We start from the raw sequence: 20,800 nt of genomic DNA on the forward strand, positions 1-20,800 counted from the left end.
TTGCCCCTGCAGTCTCAGCTCACACCTACTGCCGGCGTTGTGAATAACAGCTCCTTTCTCAGTCATAGAGACCCTATGGCCTTCGACAGACACAAATCCCAGACTTTGCATTGGAAAGTGGAGGTGGGGTCTGTTTGACAGTATAGGGTGGGAGTATTGAGCTGGGAGCATCTTCTCCTGATTCCTATGCACATGCAAACTTATCAAGGTCAGCAGCATGTATTCAAATAGTCAGTGAGTGATTGCACTTGAAATCCCCTGAGTGCGCACAGCTGTAGCCCAAGTGAATTAGGGGAAATGGGGGAAGCCTGGCTGGGGAAATGGGCAATTTGGAAAATCATTAATTCAAACTTTTACTTGTGCTTTTTTCAACACAACATTTTTGTTGATTTTCTGAGAATTTCACATCCTGCACCCTGATCACACTCACTTCCAAGTCCTTCCATGTTGGGCACACCACCATTGTGATCCCCCCCCCCAAAAGAAGTAAAAATAAAAATAAGAAAAAAATAAAAACAAACAACTACAATTTGTGTTATCTATATACTCACTGGAGCACAGTCAAACTCTCAGTGACCAGCCCCTTAAACAGAACCGAGTCCTTCTCCTCCCCCAGCCACACCAGAATCCATCAATTGTGAAGAGCTACCCTGTCACAAACGAGTTCTCTTTGGTGCATTCATGTCTAAGATGGCACTTGGTAGGGGCGTTGTTGTCATAGAAGCCTTTATGTCCCTCCCTCTTACCTGCACCAGCAGTCATCAATATCACAGCAAAAGGAGCCTCCTTGCTCTTTTTAGTCAGCAGAAGCATGGACCATGGGCTTCCACATGGCTGCTGCTGACAGCACAGGCTGTGAACACAGCCTCAGGGTACAGTAGGACCATGGACCCAGACAAAGCCCTCAGAGATAGCCCAGACCACAGGTATCACCAAGACCTCAGGCGCAGGCCACTCAGATCAGTGTGTGCCCTAAGCCTGCGATCAGGCTGCAGCACATAGACCGCAGACATTGGCATGGCCCTTGGTGGTAACCTGGACCACAGACATCAACAGGGCCCCCAGTCCCTGGCTGGCTTCTGCTGTGCTGCCTGCTGGGCAGGGTAGGGTGGGGTAGATGGGGTGGGTGGGGTGGGTGGACCTTTTGCTTCTAGCTTTTACTGTTTAATATTTTGTATTGAACCAGGCCAAAACATTAGCTTTGCTTCATTAACTCCTCAATACTAAAAACATTTTGCACAGTGCTTGTTACGAGGTTTTCTTTTGGGCTTAGTAACCTCAGTTGATTTTCTTTCTCGTCCCCGGGCTAGAACTTGTTTTTATTGGGCCAAATCTGCATTAATTGTGAAAACAATAATGGGATAGACTACAGGCAATATTTAGGAAAGCAAATGGTGTTGAGCTTTTGGCATTGGGCTAATATTTGGAAGAGATTAGAACTTAGGAAACCACACAATGTGCAGCACTGTAGGGAGACCAGTGTTTGTCACATGGTGAGATGAGGCCAGCCTGGGCTGCACAGGGAGTCTGACCGTCATCACCAGATACCATCTATACACTACGTAAAACTTTCTGGCTTGATGTGCTCAATGCGCACATTGATGCTCTTGGCGAGAATCTAGCCCTTAACCTGCTTGTTCACAATGATGCCCACAGCATGTTGGGTAATGTTGTAGACTTTTCTGGGTTTTGCCGTGGTAACACTTATGGGACACTGTTTTTTGAACAGTGCCCATTCCTTTGATGTCTACAATATCACCCTTTTTTGTCGATGCACAGGTATGCGGCCAAAGGGACAACTCTATGTGTCCTAAAAGGCCTAGAGAACATAAAGTAAGGGTCCCTCCTCTGTCCCATTGTGTCTGTAATCTTCGCGAGTCACTAGAAGATGGCTGCTCAACTTTCCAATTTTTAATGTATGTGCTCCTGAGGAGCTTTAGCTAATGTGTGAACAAATTGTCATCATTAATTTTAGTTCACTCGGCGTGCATTTTTGAACAGTAAAAAGTGGCATTTCAGACATTACAAAAGTATTTATAGTGAAAGTTTTCAGTGTTTCATAGTCTTTCCTGTTGAACTGTCTGAATTGGAGTTCTGTGCTCTTTCTAGAAGGATTATAGAAAGTTGAAATGGACGCCTTTAGTCAAACTGGAATCAACAAAGGATAAATGATAATAACTTAGGATTCTAATTTGGTGAAAAGACAACATTTCATCAAGACAGGGTAAGCTATTTTAAGAAGTTTGTTACCCAGTAAATGACCCTGATCAACAGTGTACTACAACATGGCAAGTCAATTTTAAGTGATCTCACCAGAAAAAAGTATAAGCATATGGAGCAACAGAATGATTTAGGCCTCCCATAATGCATACATATTTCAAAGCATCATATTGTATATCACAAATAACATAAATAGCATATGTTTATGTCTAGTGTTTTACAGAATATGTTGTGGCTACTTTTATAATAAGTACTATAATGTTAAATTTCTGTTTTAAATAGAAATTTTCTTTTTCCCCCTCTGTTTTGACACTAATGACTGAACTCAGGGCTCATGCATACCAAGTACAGAATGTATATAACCCTAGCTTGTCTGTCTCTAACTACAATTCTGTGGCATTAAGTTTATTATTTGTCTTGAAATCATCATTAAGCATCTAAGGCACTAAAACAATCTTTTCAGAGTGAAACTCTACAGATTAAACATTGCATTTGCTCTTGCCTGTGGTATCAAAACTACAATTCTTTCTGTCTTTATTGATTATTCCAGATGGGTCATATGTGTAAGTAGTACATCATAGTAGATGATTATTATTGTTGTTGTATTATTATTTCTCTCTCTCTCTCTCTCTCTCTCTCTCTCTCTCTCTCTCTCTCTCTCTCTCTCTCTCTCTTGTGTGTGTGTGTGTGTGTGTGTGTGTGTGTGTGTGTGTGTGTGTGAGAGAGAGAGAGAGAGAGAGAGAACATGTGTGAAAGTCAGAGGACAATGTGGTGGGGTCACTTCTATCTATACATGAGTTCAGGATTTGAAATCAAGTAGCCAGGTTTCATTGAAAGCACTTTTACCTGGTGAGCCATCTCACTGGCCCAGCATGATTACTTCTCATTGAATAATGTATTCTTTAAAATATTATTGAATTGTCCTAACTGATAAATCTATTTTTACAAGACACATGGGAATGTGGACATGATTGTTTTAGTGTTACCTGTTATTGCTCCTTTTTAATCATAAGGTAGTTTTGTTAGAAATATTTATTATCTGGACTTAAAAGTCTTGCAATTGAATGTGCTATCTTTTGAGAGAACAGCTCACATGCGGTAAAGAAAGGCATATCTCAGAGGGCAGAAATGTACAGGGATCATGGCCAGATATACAGATTTATCCATTTCTTAAAATTTCTTATCCACACCTAGAAACAAGGAAACTTAGTTTTATAGTTTCCCCTCACATCTGGACAGTTTGGTAGCATGCTGAACCACAGCTTTGCCCAATGACAGTTCTGAAGCTGAGGAGAATCTCTCTCCCTTAGGCAGCATGTTAACTCTTTACTGAAACAGTTGCTCCACAATACATTTGTCCACTCATCCATGTGTGGTCCCCAGCACACCTCTGGAGTATGCTGTGCTTGGCATGTGAACAGTCAAGATTCCAGGATTAAAACAAACAAACAAACAAGACAGCAAAATACCCAAGTTTTGTGTTGACTACATATTTAAATATTTTCAGTAAATAAAATTAGTTACTAAAATATGTTTAAAATTTTAAAATAAAGAACAACAAATTACAATGTTAAGAATCAAGCTCAGAGTCTGCTACGTTTAACTATTTGAGTGTGGCCAGTTGGCATGTTGGGAGACCAGCCCTCACTTCCAGTGGGATGCGGTTCACACAGAGCTTCTGAAGCTCATCAGCCAAGGGTAACTAACTGGCCCTTGTTCAGTGCAATCAGAAATTTACAATGGTTTCACAATCAAGCAGTTGTAATTGCTCTGATGCAACCGTAGCTTTGAACTTTAGTTAAGTGAACTATTATTTTTTCAAATAATTCTCGTTAGTAGAATTGAATTATAAGCATTGCTTTCAATGATTATAGTTGAAAATTGTTAAAAACTATAGATTTTTTCTCTTTACTTGAGATCCTACTTTTCAGCTGGGCATAGTGGTGCACGTACTCGGGAGGCAGTGGCAGGTGGATCACTGTGAGTTCGAGGCCAGCCTGGTCTACAAAGTGATCCCAGGACAGCCAGGGCTACACAGAGAAACCCTGTCTTGAGAAACCAAAAACCAACCAACCAAACAAACCACTTTTCATCCTCAATTTTACTTCTTTTTGTGAAAAATCCACATGTTTCCTGTATGTTTCTTTATGGAAACAGTCAGTTGACTGCTCCAACAGGGAGCCAGCAAGGCAGCTTTGAGATGATATAAAATACTGACAAAGGTTCCTAATCTCAGCTGCTCTGCTCTTATTCTTCTCACCTACAAATGGCAGTCCTGATTCTGTTTGTAGTTATCGTAAAGAATGAGTAATATACTGTGTGAGATATTTTGCGGACGAGATGGCAAAGGACTTCCTTGTCAGCTCACACTTGGTAGTCTCCAACTTCTACGATTTCCTACTGTGGTCCCACTTTAGCCTTGGTACACTGACCATACAGCTGTTACTTGTTGAGTGCCTATCCTCCTAGATGTGGAAGCTGTCAGAGTTTGTCGGTCACTATTTCATAGGGGTTAAATATAGTAAGTATTCATAATAAGACATTTCTGAAGGGCATCGTATATGCCACTTACCAAGTGAGCATGTGCACTGATAGGCTAAAGTATTGACCACATGGTCTGGTGATGAAAAGGAAACAACAAAGTGTCTGATAAAATGCAATCTAAGGGACAGTGGGAAGGAATTATTATGAGAGAAATGAATGAGATTTCTTCCACACTTTTAGAGGTCACTTTCTATCTCGGCTTAGTTATTTCCTGCTCAAGCTTGTTCTGGCCTGAGTGACAGACCAAGTGTTCCATCAGAACTGTTCTCTTTTTTTGGAACATGGCTGTACCCCACCTTCCAGTGGCATCTGTGAGAGCAAAAGAGTTGAAGCATGAAATAGCATCATGTGTGTGCTCCTCTCCCTCCTCTCATCTCCTGAGTTATGAACTTTAGTTTGTGCTGTAAATATAGAGGAATTTTACAGAGTACTAGGCATGAAACTAAAAATATGAACTGGAAAATCAAGCTTTAGAAACATTCATGGTTAAGTTATTTATTAGTTTACATAAGTCTACACATGCGAGCACAGGCATGAGTCCATGTGTCCAGGTACACTCACCAGTGTGCACACACTTCAAGTGTATGTCTCTATCGTTTGTGTCTTACTTTATGGAGAGAAAGGTTTCTCACTGAACCTGGAGCTCACCATTTATGTTAAATGGTCTGGCAGTGAGACCCAGGGATCTGCCTGTTTCTGTCACATACCACCATGCCCAGCTATTGTCAGGGGCAGTGCTGGGCATCAAAATTCTGGTCCTCACCTGCACAGCCAGAACTTTACCCACTCTAGTAGTTGGCAAGTGATATAACACACACACACACATTTGTGGAGTAAAGTGTTATATCAATGTATAAATGTTTATCATACTACATGGGATGCTTATCTGAAATGGACATATCTATTACTTACATAAGAATTATTAGTTAGTGGTGAGAATATTTGCAGACCACTCTTAGCAGTTTTGAAATCCATAGCAATGTTATTAACAATAGCCACTCTGGTCAGTGAGGGATCACTAAAACTTTTTCCTCCTGTCTAATGTACTTGTATTCCTTGGTACATAAGAATATGCTAGTCGGTAGTTCTAGTTGTTTAAGACTTTAAAAATGCTTTTATTGGTTCTTTGTGGTTTTTACATCATGCACTCCAACTCACATCATGCATCTTCCCCTCCCCTCATACCCACTCTTTACTCTTGCAACCTCTCCCACAACAAAGAAAAAAAAATCTCATTGTGGAAGCTGTAGTGTGTCAGTGTGTCCCACAGTATACCCCTCTGTCCACACATCTTTGCTTGCAAATGTTCATTGCTTTTTTTTTTCTTTCAAGACAGGGTTTCTTTGTCCTAGACTTGATTTGTAGACCAGGCTGGCCTTGAACTCACAGAGATCCACCTGTCTCTGCCTCCCGAGTGCTAGGATTAAATGTGTAAGCCACGACTGCCTGGCTACAATGACTCCTTGGTCTGGTACAAGGCCTCTGGTTTCTGCTACTTTATCTATATTGGAACATCCCTGGGATGCCTCTCAGGTATCCTGTTGTTGTCCTGTGTAATAGAGATCCTTTAGTTCAGGATCTGTAGGACCTTCCCCTTCATACACTACTGCAGATCATCAGTGGGGTAGATGTTGGGGTGGGCCAATTCAAAGCCCTGAATCTGGGCCTGAGAGATATCTGAGCTGATCAGCTCACCAGCTCTCACACCTCTGGGGTCCAGCTCACCAGCAACCTTTGCTACTAGGGCTCGCTCTACTCTGCTGCTCAGATGAAGTACAGGCCTACTCTCCCAACTGTTGCAACCCATGAGAGGTAGGGATAGCTCTCCTGCTCTCATGACCCCAGGGCCAGGTCTCCTGCCTGCCACAGGAAATGAGGTGGGAGAGGGGAAGGTTATCTCTCGCTCATTCATGCTACTGCTCAAGAGATGAGTGGTAGGGCTATGACACCCATGCTGGTGGTCCCAGGTGACATCACTGGCTGCTTACATCAAGCTGTTCCTTATGACCCTTGAGTCTCCAGTTATGCCTCTCTTCATTGTGCCCACATACCTCTGTTTCTCTTTCTCTTCAATTTCTCCATCATTTACTTGCTGCTCTTAGTGGTGCACTGGGATCTCTGAGAGTCTAGGGTCATCTCAGCAGCGGTCTCAGGAGTTGCTATGCCCTGCTCATGCGTTATGGTACCAGGCAGCGGTCATCTCAGGCATGGACTATCCCTCAAGGCCTGTGAGGTGCCCACTATGGGACATCTCCGACTAGCTTCCTGTCCTAGCCCCTGATGTTGGAATGGTGGTTGTCTCAGGTTCACTTTTTAAAGGGAAAGTTGGTTACTAATCATTCAGATGTCCATAGATCAGACACTGAGCCTAGACATAGCCTCTCTCCTCTCTGCCACCTAGTGACCCACACATGACATGGCTGCCACACCTGCAATGCTTCTGGGGCAGGGTGTTTAAGACATTTTGAAGGGTCATTTGAAGATGCTACTATTCAAAATCAGTATCCTGTCAAATAATAAAGCAGCATATTCTTTCTGTTAACATAGACCCATATATTTGTATACACTTTGTAGTTGTAGCTTATATTTCCTCAGAAGAGGGAATGTGATAAGAGCCACACCCAAGCTTTATTTGTACATGGCTTGAGCTCATTCCAGAGCATTTCTAGCTCTCCTTAGGCCTGGGCCTGGAGGTTTCTAGTGACACACAATCCAGTCTCCTGCAAGTCTGGACCTTGAAGGCTTCAGCTTCCAGCCTTTGTCTGCTAACATAGGCCTAGAATGTTTTCAGCTTCTGAGATTTACTGCTGAATAAGCTCACCCTTTCTAGTTCTTTCTGAACTCTGCCTGGCTGGTTCAGCTCAGCTGTTTGGCTCAAAACTCCTTTTTAAGATAACTTATTTAAACTTGTTTCTCTCTGGTTCTCACTGAATTGCTCTGCTTGGAAAAACTGCCTTTGAATTCAATGAGCTGAACTGCACTCAACTGAACTTCACTGAACTGCAGCAAACTGGACTGCACTTCCAAACTCTACTATACTGTCTCCACAACCTCTACTGCTGTCTCTCTCTCTCTCTGTACTGCTCCAAGTAGCTTCTCATTCTTATCTGCTCTTGTGAAAAGTGGGCATATCCTATCTCTGACTCATTCTGTCAAATCTTTCTTTGATTCATCACTTTGTCTGCCCTTCAGTTAGATACCATTGTTTGGTACTAAAGGTGTATACTAAATTCCAGCCCAAGGGATTAAAGTGAGTCATGTCTGTATTCTAGCCAGAGGGATCAAAGGTGTGTACTAAGGATGTGTCTGTATTCCAGCCAGACCACACAGAACTAGGTCTTTGGATGTGATCCCTTTCCCGAGAAACCATGTTGCTGGATTTACTTTTCTATGAATATACAAAGAAAAAAATCTTAGTCATTAAATACTACTACTACCCAGAGTACTTATTAATATCTGTATTCATTGTATTAGAAAACATTAATACATTTTTTCTGGATTAAAAAACAATGACATTAGTTGTTTTTATTTATTTTTTTCTTTTTATTAATTTATTCTTGTTACATCTCAATGTTTATCCCATCCCTTGTATCCTACCATTCCTCCCCCCCCCCATTTTCCCATTATTCCCCTCCCCTATGACTGTTCCTTAGGGGGATTACCTCCTCTATGTATATTCTCCTAGAGTATCAAGTCTCTTCTTGGCAACCTGCTGTCCTTCCTCTGAGTGCTACCAGGTCTCCCCCTCCAGGGGACATGGTCAAATGTGAGGCACCAGAGTATATGAGAAAGTCATATCACACTCTCCACTCAACTGTGGAGAATATTCTGACCATTAGCTAGATCTGGGTAGGGGCTTAAAGTTTACCTCCTGTATTGTCCTTGGCTGGTGCCTTAGTTTGAGCAGGACCCCTGGGCCCAAATCTGCCTATCATATTGTTCTACTTGTAGGTTTCCAGGACCCTCTGTATCCTTTTATTTTGCTATTCTCCCATGCGTCTCTCATTTAGAGTCCCAATAGGATGCCCTCCCCTCTGTCCCAGGTTCCTGGTAAGTGAAGGCTTTCGTGGGACATGCCCCTTGGGCTAGTATGCAGATATAAGTGAGTATATACCATTTGATTCTTTCTGCTTCTGGGTTAACTCACTCATTATGATAATTTCTAGCTCAATCCATTTATCCACAAATTTCGGAGATTCCTTGTTTTTAATAGCTGAGTAGTATTCCATAGTGTATATGTACCACAGTTTCCTTATCCACTCTTCTACTGAGGGACACTTAGGCTGTTTCCATGTTCTGGCTATTAAGAATAAGGCTGCTATGAACATGGTTGAGCAAATTTTCTTGTTGTGTGCTGGAGCATCTTCTGGGTATATTCCAAGGAGTGGAATAGCTGGGTCTTGAGGAAGCCCTATTCCCATTTTTCTGAGATAGCACCAGATAGATTTCCAAAGTGGCTGTACTAGTTTGCATTCCCACCAGAGACACTACGTCACTTAGAGGAAAAAGTGGGAAAGAGCCTGGAACATATTGGCACAGGAGACAACTGCCTGAACAGAACACCAACGGCCCAGGCCTTAATGTCAACCATTAATAAATGGGACCTCATGAGGCTGAGAAGCTTCTGTAAGGCAGGAGACACTGTCAAGAGAACAAAGCGACAGCCTACAGACTGGGAAAAAATCTTCACCAACCCTACATCTGACAAAAGTCTAATATACAAAATATATAAAGAACTCAAGAAATTAAACACCACCAAACCGAATAACCCAATTGAGAAATGGGGCTTGGAACTAAACAGAGAATTCTCAACAGAGGAGTATCAAATGGCTGAGAAACACTTAAAGAAATGCTCAAATCAAAACAACTCTGAGATTCCATCTTACACCCATCAGAATGGCTAAGATCAAAATTTCAAGTGACACCACATGCTGGCAAGGATGTGGGGAGAGAGGAACACTCCTTCATTGCTGGTGGGAATGCAAACTAGTTGTTTTTATTTTAATTTTAGAAACAAATGGAAATTTGAAAAAAAATGTATAAGTTTCAGTGACAATTCTAACAGTCAATAGATTTCTATTTAGTTTTTTGAATAATAAAAATATTCTCCTAGACAAACAATTCAAAATGCATTTATTTTCTAATTTCATAAAAATCAGTTTATGCTAATAGAATTATGATTTACAAATCTTGGCTTTTGTAAAGTCTCAAATATGTCTGTAACTATCTAGCTACTTCTTCCCCCACTGTCTTTATTATATTTTCTGATATACCCAGGACATAATTAAACATCGTGGGTGCTGGAGTCAGACATGCCTGGATCTGAATCCCAGCTCTTCAATTTGCTTTGCTTTTGTTCCCTGGCAAGTTACTTGACCCTTGCAAGCATCATTTGCACAAACTGGCCGAGTGACACAATGTATCTTGAATGTCAGAGCAGTGTGACAGCAGGACCCAATCTTCATGTTTCACTCAGATTTGTTCTCTTCTCAGTTCACTTTTAAGTAGCAGTAAATACAGACAAATGTGGTTTTAAAATAAGAATCTAAAAACCTTCCGTTGTTGTATATTGGTTGACACTACCTTCTTTTATTTTCAAAATTTTTAGTAAGCTATGAACAATTTTAAAACCAAACATGGTGGTACTTCTCTTCTTTTTATAAATTTTAGATTTTCCTTTGAACTATAGGTTTGTCATCTTAAGAAATATTATTTGTTTTTTGCAATGCTATAGATCAAACCCATGGTCTCAGACATGCTAGGCAAACACTCTAGCACTGGACAACATTCCCAGGTCACTGTGATATACTTTTTAGAGATGAGATGAAATTAGTAAGGAGGAAATGATATTAGAGTGATTATGAGCAAATAGAGGAAAACAAAGCATGTAGGTAGTTGGTTAGACACATCGGAGTATAATAGGAAACAAAGCAGTAAGTCAGGAGCCTTCCATATATGCAGCAAAAGCTGAGGAGATACTGCAGAAGGTTCAGTATAGAGATAAGCTATGGTGAACCAGACAAAAGAGCACCATAGAACCGCTAATCTGACCATTCTGAGTAGTTGTTATTAATAGTTTGTCATATTATATATCAGTAATTTATGACATGCATATTATATATATTACACCTTTATATTCTGATATATATTTAAGGTCTTATTTATCTTTTGATACCTAGTGTTTTCACTTGATACATCATCCCAATTTTCTATTGTTAAGTGGAATTAAATATATTACTGAATAATGCATAGCATTATGTTAAATAGATGATGATAATCTAGTCTATGTGTTTAATTCTGAACATTCATGTATTGCCAGCCTTTTTACGTTGAAACAATATTTTCATCCATGAAGTTATTTTGAGGGTTACTATGCACATCTGTAGTTAGTTCACGCAGAAACATTCACAGAGGTGGATTTTCTGGGTGTGGGGTTCTAGTCCTCTGGGCTTGATTCCCATTGCCAGATTTCCCGCTGCCAAGCTGTCATACTTGAGTTTTCCTGACATCGTTAGTCTTAAGCTCGCCAGTCCTTAACAATATTCTAGAAAGTTTGATGAAAGAACATATCCTGTTGCTTATTTAGCTGTAATTGTTCCATTAGTAATAATATTGAACTTATTTTGTATTTTTTACACTGTGTGTGTGTGTGTGTGTGTGTGTGTGTGTGTGTGTGTGTGTGTGCTCATTCACTTTCCTCCTTACTCCTCTGAGACATAATCAGTCTCTCACTGAACTGCTTCTAAGAAGATCTGACCTATACATGACTTTGTCTAGGGACAGGAGTTTCCCATGTCTAGCATCATCACTTATCATCTGGTCTTATCTTGACTGATTGAGGGCACAGGTAACTTGACTTTATACACTACGTATTAGCTATCTCTGACTCCCCCAATCTTATACACAACCGAGACCCATTATTACTGAATGGAAAGGGAACATGGCATACCTAACCATGACAGAATGTGCAGATGAAAAGTTAGAAGCAGGCTGTGGAGTCAGAGCCAAGGCTGCTACATTCCCTACAGAATTGGGGAAGGCTATAACTTATGGTTGCTTACAAAAACAGAGGAGGGGCTTACAAGATAAATTTAAAAATTTCAATTGCCAAATAAGCTTAGTGTGAGATATCATGGAAAATTGTCTTTTGTATGCGTTTGTATAAACTGTAACTTAAAATGTTGCCAAATTAAAATGATTGTGCATCAGCTGGTTACTAAGTATTGTGGTGGTTTAGTTTATGAATTCTCTCTTAAGACAAGCTGTCCTCTAGAAGCCACATTCAGAAAAGTAAGTTTTTCTTAAGAGAAGGAGGAGGAGGAGGAGGAGGAGGAGGAGGAGGAGGAGGAGGAGAAGAAGAAGAAGAAGAAGAAGCAGACGAAGAAGAAGAAGAAGAAGAAGAAGAAGAAGAAGAAGAAGAAGAAGAAGAAGAAGCAACCAGAAGATTAGAGGGAAGCCTGGCTCTGGAAGCCTGGGCTGGAAAAATTGTCAGTTACCCACAGTCTCTGATTGAATTTATGGCACTGCCAGTTTTTACTTCAGATTTCTCTCCTTTCCTAAGATGAGAAGTGGTATTCAAAATTTTCTCCCCAAGGAGAGGTTCGAGACTGTGCTGTTAGAAGTGGGTTAGCTCAGGACCTAGCATCTTCAGACTGGAACTGAATCCTTCAGAGCGTGGTGCTGAGACACAACAGAGCTAAGAGTGGAGTCCTCCAGCTTTTCCTCATTATAGTACCAGGCACTTGACATGTAACCCTCCCTCTTACATCTGAATTCAGAAATAGGCTAAGTGTGCGTCCTCACAAGTGTCTCCCTCTTAACCTCTGTGAAGCACCCTCCAGCCATGGCCTGCCTTGCCCAGGCTGACAGGACCTCCGATGCCTCATCTGGCCTAGCTCTCAGTCTCACCTGGACTTCTTCCTCCCAAAGCTAAGCTAAGCTGCTTTGCCAACTTTATGCAGGGCCACTTTCATCATAAACACACTAAATAACATGTTATTAGTTAATAACAATGTCATCCTGTTACTGCCTTCTCTTTTTTCCCCTAGGAAGCTACTCTATCACATTGATGGCTCTCCATGCCCAAACACTCTGATCTTAAAGTGTTTTCTGTCTTATAGGTTATACATTTATGATTACATATCTCAAGCCCAATATTTTGACTTTTTTCATTATCCAGTTACTCACACTGTGCTTTGATACTACCCTGTTTGTATCTGGGGAAGGTCTGTCACATTTTATGGCATGATGGAGAAAGATGATGCCATCTGATGTGATTTTATACATCATGTATGTGTGTGAGACTGATGAGATTAATTTTCTGCATTCTGTCCTTTCTTGCTGCTACAACTGTCCCTAGTTAAAAGAAAGGAGGGGGCTGTAGATATAGCTCAGTGGATTATGGCACCTCCTGCCAAGCCTGGCAGCTTGAGTTCAATCCCTGGGACCCATATGGTGCAAGGAAAGAGCTGACTCCTGCAAGTGTCCTCTGACTTCCGTGTGCAAGTCATGTCATGTGCCCACTAACCCCACACACAAAATAAATGAATAAACATCTTTTGAAAAGAGATTTGGCTTAAAAAGAGAGAAGGCATAAAGACATTAGTGACACAGTATGAGGATCATTTATTAAATATACATGCTTGTATTAATTATAAACCTGTTTAACAAACATCAAGGTAAAAGAGATACAATTCTAAGAATATTTATATGGTTTGAATTTAGTGCATTTGGACATAAAGGACCTTTATTCTTAAGTCAAAGGTCATTGGGATTTCTTTATCTCAAGTGTCAATGTCAACTCTTAAAGGAGTTTCATTGCTCTTTCCAAAATGTGACACATACTGAATACTTCTCTTTCAAAGGTACAGATAAAAGAAGCAGGTGAATGTGTGTATGTGTGTAAAGTGTGTGTGCGTGCACGTGCGTGCGCGCACACACACACACGCACACACACACACACACAGAGAGAGAGAGAGAGAGAGAGAGAGAGAGAGAGAGAGAGAGAGAGAGAGAGAGAGAGAGAGAGAGTCTTTGAAAACTCCATTTGCTTGTCTCAAGAATCAGCCTTTTCTACTTACAGCGAGAGCAGATAGAATCCCTTTGACATGCTGGCCTGTTCATCAGTTTGATTTTGTGCATCTGAGCTCTTCAAGCTTTTGCCTGGATGTCATATTTATCTCTGTTGACAAGTAGGAAATCTAAAGTACCATCCCGATCCAACTTAAGATGCAGTAGACTCATTTGTCTCTCATCTTTTTTGGCCAAATATTTTTTACATGGCCGCTCTTTATCAGCCTCACTGTCCATTTTCAGAAACAAACAACTCTGGCTGACAAAACTGGGAGTTTGACTTGGACACCACGTTAGGGAATAGTGTCTTCCCTGCTCTTCCTGCAGCCATCTCCTGTTCCCATACATAAATGGCAGTCAGGAATGGCTGGAAACAAAGGCTCCCCCAGCCTCTGAATACAGTGACATTCATCCCCAGAGAAGCAGGGCCAGCTTTTTGAAAGCCGACTTCTTCAGCTCCACAATAACACACAATGAGTTATTGACTTGTTTATATACGGAGTCTTTTCAGTAACTAACTCTGACTCCCACAGTCTGGACAAATGATTGATTTCGTGGTTAGAAAGGAGAGGACTTCTGCACTAAACTCTGTAGTGCAAACTATTTCTTCCCCCAATTGTTCTATAACTGAATAGGACCTTATTAAAATGCACTTCCCCCCAAAATACCTGCAGCTGTTCTTTATAGCCATGTTTTGTATATATACATAAGTAATTTGTCCCAGTCTTTTGTATATTAACAGACTATTTGGAAAGCTTGTCAATATATATGAAGGGTGGTTATCTTATTGTTTATACTAAACTGTATTGCCTGTATTGATCCACAAATAAACTATGGATCAAATAACATAGCAGTAGATCAGTATTTGCTGGTAAAAACCTTAGATAAAATTCAGTATTCTCACCTGGACATGCTGATGTATTAAGAATGTTATATACAACACATCATCATGGGTTTCTCTTTTGAAGTACAAAAGCTGTGTGGAAAGCCACAGTTCAGAACCATGAGAGTTTGGTTGGACTAAGAAGCTTTCTCCCTTTGGCTAGGTTTATCTGGAATGTCAGTATGAATTAGGCAGATCCAACATACCAGCATATCTGCAGTATTGTGCTTTTTCTAATGATGTTAATAATTTAACTCTAGAACAACAGTGTTAGAGTTACTTCCTTCTGTAAAACACACTGATCTACCATGTTACAATTTTTACAGGATATTTATGATTAATAAACTCACTTCAGAATACTTAAGCACATTCCAGAAAGGCAGTGGGCTATTAATGATAACTGTTGCGGCTATGCTTGTTTAGCGGAGTGTCGGTCCTGCTTTTTGTTTGAGGATGTCCATAGAAGAGCTTCATAAGCCTCAGATATTTGAAGCAGCTTTCAAAATTTAAGAGTGCTTTCAATTACACATCCCGGGTTTTATGTCAGATTCTGTATCACTGGACTGTTAGTTTTATGTCTTTAGAGACAGAATGACATCTGAACCCTTAGTGTTAATGCTTTAAATAAAATATGCTCTGAAAAGCCAGTGATAGTGGAAATCATTTTATTGGATTCTATTGCCTCAGGTATATTTTTGTGTAACTTTTTTCTTCTTTTTATTCTGTTTTCTTTTGCATTGCTAGGGATTGCACTCAGGGCCAAATGCATGCTAAGCAAACGCTTTCCCACTAAGATAAGTCCCCAGCCCCTTTATAGAAAATATTCTTAACTCTTTGATGCCTTCCATGAATTTATGCGGTCTTCATCTTCTGTGGATCTAAGCAGACTTTTTCGTTAAAGCATTTCCATTAACTTTTCTCCCCTTTCTACTTCTGTTCTTGGCCAGTCTCTTGATTATTCTTTTCTAGTTTTCACTGCTCAGAATGAGCCCAGCCTTGCCTGGTTACCAATGCGTGGTGTTGTTATTTCAAAGCTTAGCAACAAACCCCAGAAAAAATGCTACCTTGTGGATTTCTATTAATTTGCTACAATGAATATGTGAGAGTTTTTTTCTTACATTTAAAGGGAACAATATGTGTTAGAGAAAATGACAGCCTTCCCTTACTCTATTTGGCAGAGATTTTTCAGTTGCACATCAATTTTAGTGTTGTTTCTGATTTCTAGCTTTTGAAGTTCCTGTCTTCTTTAATAGGGAAAACCCACAACATTCCCAGGTGTGTCATCTTAATTAACAAATTAGTTCACATATTGAGATAAGGCAGCAGAATGGTGGCATCTAGTTTTTTTTTTTTTTAATTTGTTGTTGTTTCTCTTAATGAAAGAATATGATAGTCTGATCAAAGAGGCAGGAGAGAAGAAAACTACTATTATCGTCGTCACATCTTGGGTTTGGAGATACAGATGCTGTTAGCACTGAATATTATTAATACCTCAGGTGAAATTTAATCTCCTCATTTGACCCTTTAGTAATTTTCTCTAAATGATTCCTCTCTTGGAATGGATTCTCGGTTCCCAGTAAAGACTCCATAGGCTATTTTCACATTTTATCAAACACACCCTGACGCCACAATATGATTTTTAAAAAGATATTGATATGTTTTCCCTTTGCATACAGAGAGTAGAAGCTGGATATTGAAGTTGGGGTGATTTCCCCTATAAGGGTAGTGCTGTCAGAGGGAAAGACTTCTCACATTTTAAAAAGTTACTTTCCTGCTGTTCCAAATGTCACAGCCCCGGGAAACCACATTAGAGTACTACTTCTCTGCATGGTACCAAGGAACTCCATGGCTCTGTTTTTGTTTTGTTCCTTAAGACAGTGCAGTCTCCCCACCCCCACCTCTCTTTTCCTCCCTCCCTCTCCCTCCCTCCTTCTTTCTCCTCCTCCTCCCTTCCCCCCTTTTTTTCCTTTTTCACCTGGAAACCAATATATTAAAAAAATAGATAAACTTGATGGGCATGGGGACACATGCATCTAATCCCATAGTTTGGGAGATAGAAGGAAAAAGAATATGAATGTAGACCAGCCTGGGGGGAAAGGCAAAATCCTGTCTCTTGAGACCAAGAGCTGAGTATAGCTGAGTGGGTGAGTTTTGGCCTGTATGTGCAAGGCTTTTGGTTTTATTCTTAGCACTATAAAAATTAAGAGAAAATTATGTTTAAGTAATATTCTACAGTTTCTGTCTTCTATTCCTCTTGTGTTCTGAGATGAAAACTCTTTTGATAAGTGATCAATGAGACTTAGAGATCAGACTTAGTCTATACAAAGATTTGATATTCATATTTTCATAGAGTTATGCTTCTGTGATTATATTATTACAGAACAAATATTCAGTAGAGAGAGAGAGATTCTAAAAATAGTCTTATGTGGTGATTAAAATAACCTGTTTAATGAGTAATTCTCAGTCTAGGTTAGGAGTTAGAACCACTATTTGCTGGTGAAATTTAGTCTACCACCTCCTTTAAAAAGTCTTATCCAGTTGGGCACTGTAGCATATGCCTGTAATTCCAGCACTCTGGGAGGCAGATCGCTGTGAGTTTGAGGCCAACCTGTTCTACAAAGTGAGTTCAGGACAGCCAAGGCTACACAAAGAAACCTGAAAAAATAAAAGGCTCATCAAAAAATAGCTCATTTGCTTGTATTGTGTCTGTTTCGTACTATGAGGGGCTGATAAAGACGCTCCTCTTCCCATTTCCAAACCTAAAGAGTTGACAAGCCTCTTTTGGGAACATGTATCAACTCTTTATTCAGCTGAGCATCAGATAGCCTCAAGATTCCTGGATCACACATGCCTCCCCAGTCAGATGTCTGCAGGACTTACTTGTATCACCTGTCATTGACTAAAGTTTTCCCAGCTTGAAAATTCCTAACTATATCTCAATAGCTAGACTTAAGAATTCATATTTCCCAGTAATCTCTATTACAGGAAGTATATATCTTTAGGCAGTGGAAATTCACTATCCATGTTGCCAAATATGATTTGTTAGGCATCCACTTGAGAAAACTTATATGTATTAGCGGCATGAACACACACACATACACACACAGCCCTTTAAAAACCATTATTATCCATTATTAGCCTAGAGTCTGCACTTAAAATTTTTTAAATATTCCAACTGGGGTCGGGGAGAAAGAAAGAAAGAAAAAAGCCAGGCATGGTACTACATGCCATTGATTCCAGAGGCAGGGGGGTCTCGGTAAGTTCCAGGGCAGCCAGAGCTGCAAAGTGAGACCCTCTCTCAAAAACTGAAATTGGTAATACTCCACAGGACAGGGCTTTTTTTATCAGCCTCTTGCTTTGGTTGTTTCTAGTGGTTTTACCCTGTTGAGCGAATCTTACTGTGTGAGTTAATTTCTTCCTTTAATGAAAATGGTGTTTTGTTTTCATAAGATTATTTATAAAGATATGAAATGGGCCCACAGTTGTATTTTTATAAATCAGAGACTAGTGGGAGAAGAGCGTGACCTGACTGTATAAATGGCACCAGTTGGAGGTAACTACTGAGCTGTGTAGGACACAATCTTCTGCTTCAAAATGTTGGAAATTATTTTAGCACAGTGGAGTGTATGAAAGAAGGCTTTGATGTAGTCCTTGAATACCTGTCCCAACATACTGGCAGCCATCTTCTGCCTTGACCTACAATGAAATTTTCTGATAGAAGAAAGCAACATAATTTTAAAAGTTGTAAATTCACTTTAGAATGCTGTAAACAGTTTTAATGTCTAATTGCTGCAACTCGGGACTTTCCCTCCTCATTAGGTTTTCTAAGTTATATATTTTAAAGAGAAAGTTGAAAACTCAGTATGTTCAGTGTTTTAGCTATTAAGAAATCATCTTTCTACTTAATCTAAAAAATGAGGTTCATTTTTACATATGTACTTCAGAATTAATTAAAAAATTAATTCTTTGACTAAATGTTCCGAATTGTCATAGGTTCATGTTGATTATTTATATCTTCTAGTTGAACTTAATCGTGAGTGAGAAAAAAAGCAAAAGTAAGAGAAAAGACCATTCTTTCGATGACACCAGAGGAATACCAGAAGTCACAAGAAGATGTAAGGAACTTCTTTTGCTAACAATATTGAAACCATAATGTACACTGATTTCAAAATTAACAGAAAATTTACCTTGGTATTACAGTAAATCAACTTTTGTTAATTCTAAAAAGCTAAGAGCAGAAAAAAATAGCTGTTCAAAACTGGTAATTATTTCATTGATGTAGGCACCCTGAAAAATAATGTATGCCTGAAAGAACAAATCAGGTCATGATTTTCTGAAAAATCATGAGTGTTTCCCCATATGTTTTACAAGCTATTACAAATTACTTGAGAATCAGTTTTAAAAACATTCCAGGACCAGGAAGTGTAAAAGGGCTGTTGGATCTTTGCTAGCTCTGCATCTTGTTTGTATTAACAAATATCTAAGGAGAGGATCCTTACTCTGGATTTTAGAAATGCTAACGAAGTTATCTTCTATCACAGGAAAGCTGTAGTTTACAAATGTCAACCCTGAGAGAGCTAATGATCAGAATCTGCCGGCAATATTGTAATGAAGAACTATTAAATCAAACCTCCCCTCCAAAGCCCACGCTGGGAAGTTGACAGCATATTCCATAAATGAAATAATAACACAAAATTGGTGCCAGACAAAGGAGGAAAATTATTTTCATGTCGCTTCCTGGAATGCAAAAGCATTTAATCTTTCTGAGTAGTGGGCATGGATTTGCTAGATTCACCACTGTGAAGGAATAAATCTATAACCACTTTAAAAAATAAGATAATGTATACATTTAAAATAAACTTTCTGTGGAAGTTTGACCAATGTGAACATTGTTCAAAGAAATCTATCCAAAGTTTAAGGTTTTAGATTTTTTTATCTTAATAACTGCATTGTCCTTTCAAATTTTTTCTTTCATAATAAATGATCAATAAGATGTATCAATTTTTTGTATGAGTTCAACTCTTAGGTAATAATTGTGTTACTATTTGGGATATATAGATCCAGCATTAAAGATGATATTGTAAATATTTATTAGAATACTCAGTAGGGAATATTTTGCAAAAATTGTATGTGACTGTTTCCTGAAATGCAACAAATAATGACTATATATATTTAAGTTATAGCTTTGACTCCTATCGCTGAATACTTATAAGGCAAATGACTAGGTTGCTAGTTATAAATTAAAAAACTAACCCCCCTACATGTTTTATGTATGCTTAACCAGAACTGTAGAGATTTTAATCTAAAATAACAACAGATTGCTTTCTTAGGTGTAATTATGTTTGCCCATTGTTGTATATTTTTAGTCATTATATGTGTGTGCACAATTGTAGGTGAGTTTGGGGGTGCATATGTTTATGACACATGTGTGGAGGTTAGAGGAATAACCTTAGGCATTGGTCTTCATCTTCTACCTTGTTTGAGACAGTCTTTGTGTCTGCTGCTGTATATGTCAGCTGGCCTGAAAGTTTCTGGTGTTCCTTTTCCTCTACCTCCCACCTCTGTGATGGAGGGCTGAGATTGCAGGTGCATGCCGTCAAAGCTGGCTCTTCTGTGGACAAACTCAGGTTGTCCTGCAGGCATGACAACGGCTTTCCCAGGTGATCCATCACTTTAGTCTTCCCTTGCATTTTATGTAAGATTATAATTTCACTGGAACTGAACATTTAGTGGTCAAGGAAAAGGAGCATTGTTTTATATAAATAAAATATAATAGGAATTTAATGCTTACTGTTTCTCAAAACATAATATTTATGTTTATTTGGTATTTTTATTAGCTTATCTGTTAATTATAAAAGTAGTGGGCTTTGTTGTGGTATTTTCACAATACATATTGGCATTCTTATTAGCAGTTTTGCATTTATTTAATAGTTTCAAGTACACATCAAAAAGTAGGGGTGTTGTCTCAGAAATCAAACATGTAGATAGTTGCCAAGTTCTTACTTTAGAATGATTCTGTCAGCTTAGATGTGTGAATTCCAGTGCTCAGGTCAGCAAAAGTGATTTCTAGTGTCAGTTGCA

General features: G+C 39.4%; 1 protein-coding gene and 1 non-coding gene across 2 annotated transcripts in view; one reads left to right on the top strand and one right to left on the bottom strand.

Annotated features, from left to right (window-relative positions):
* Nucleotides 1-20,800, top strand: part of Dcdc1 (doublecortin domain containing 1) — a 364,522-nt gene that overhangs the window by 115,945 nt on the left and 227,777 nt on the right. Inside the window, 2 exon segments of the mRNA XM_051144875.1 lie at nt 7,564-7,579; nt 18,762-18,834. Of these exon segments, the coding sequence (XP_051000832.1) occupies nt 7,564-7,579; nt 18,762-18,834 (89 nt within the window).
* On the bottom strand, nt 7,086-7,214 carry LOC127188711 (small nucleolar RNA SNORA17). Its single transcript, XR_007830567.1, has one exon. It is a non-coding gene; the product is annotated as a small nucleolar RNA SNORA17 (small nucleolar RNA).

Source organism: Acomys russatus, chromosome 4 (assembly GCF_903995435.1).
Source record: "Acomys russatus chromosome 4, mAcoRus1.1, whole genome shotgun sequence".
Classification (NCBI taxonomy): domain Eukaryota; kingdom Metazoa; phylum Chordata; class Mammalia; order Rodentia; family Muridae; genus Acomys; species Acomys russatus.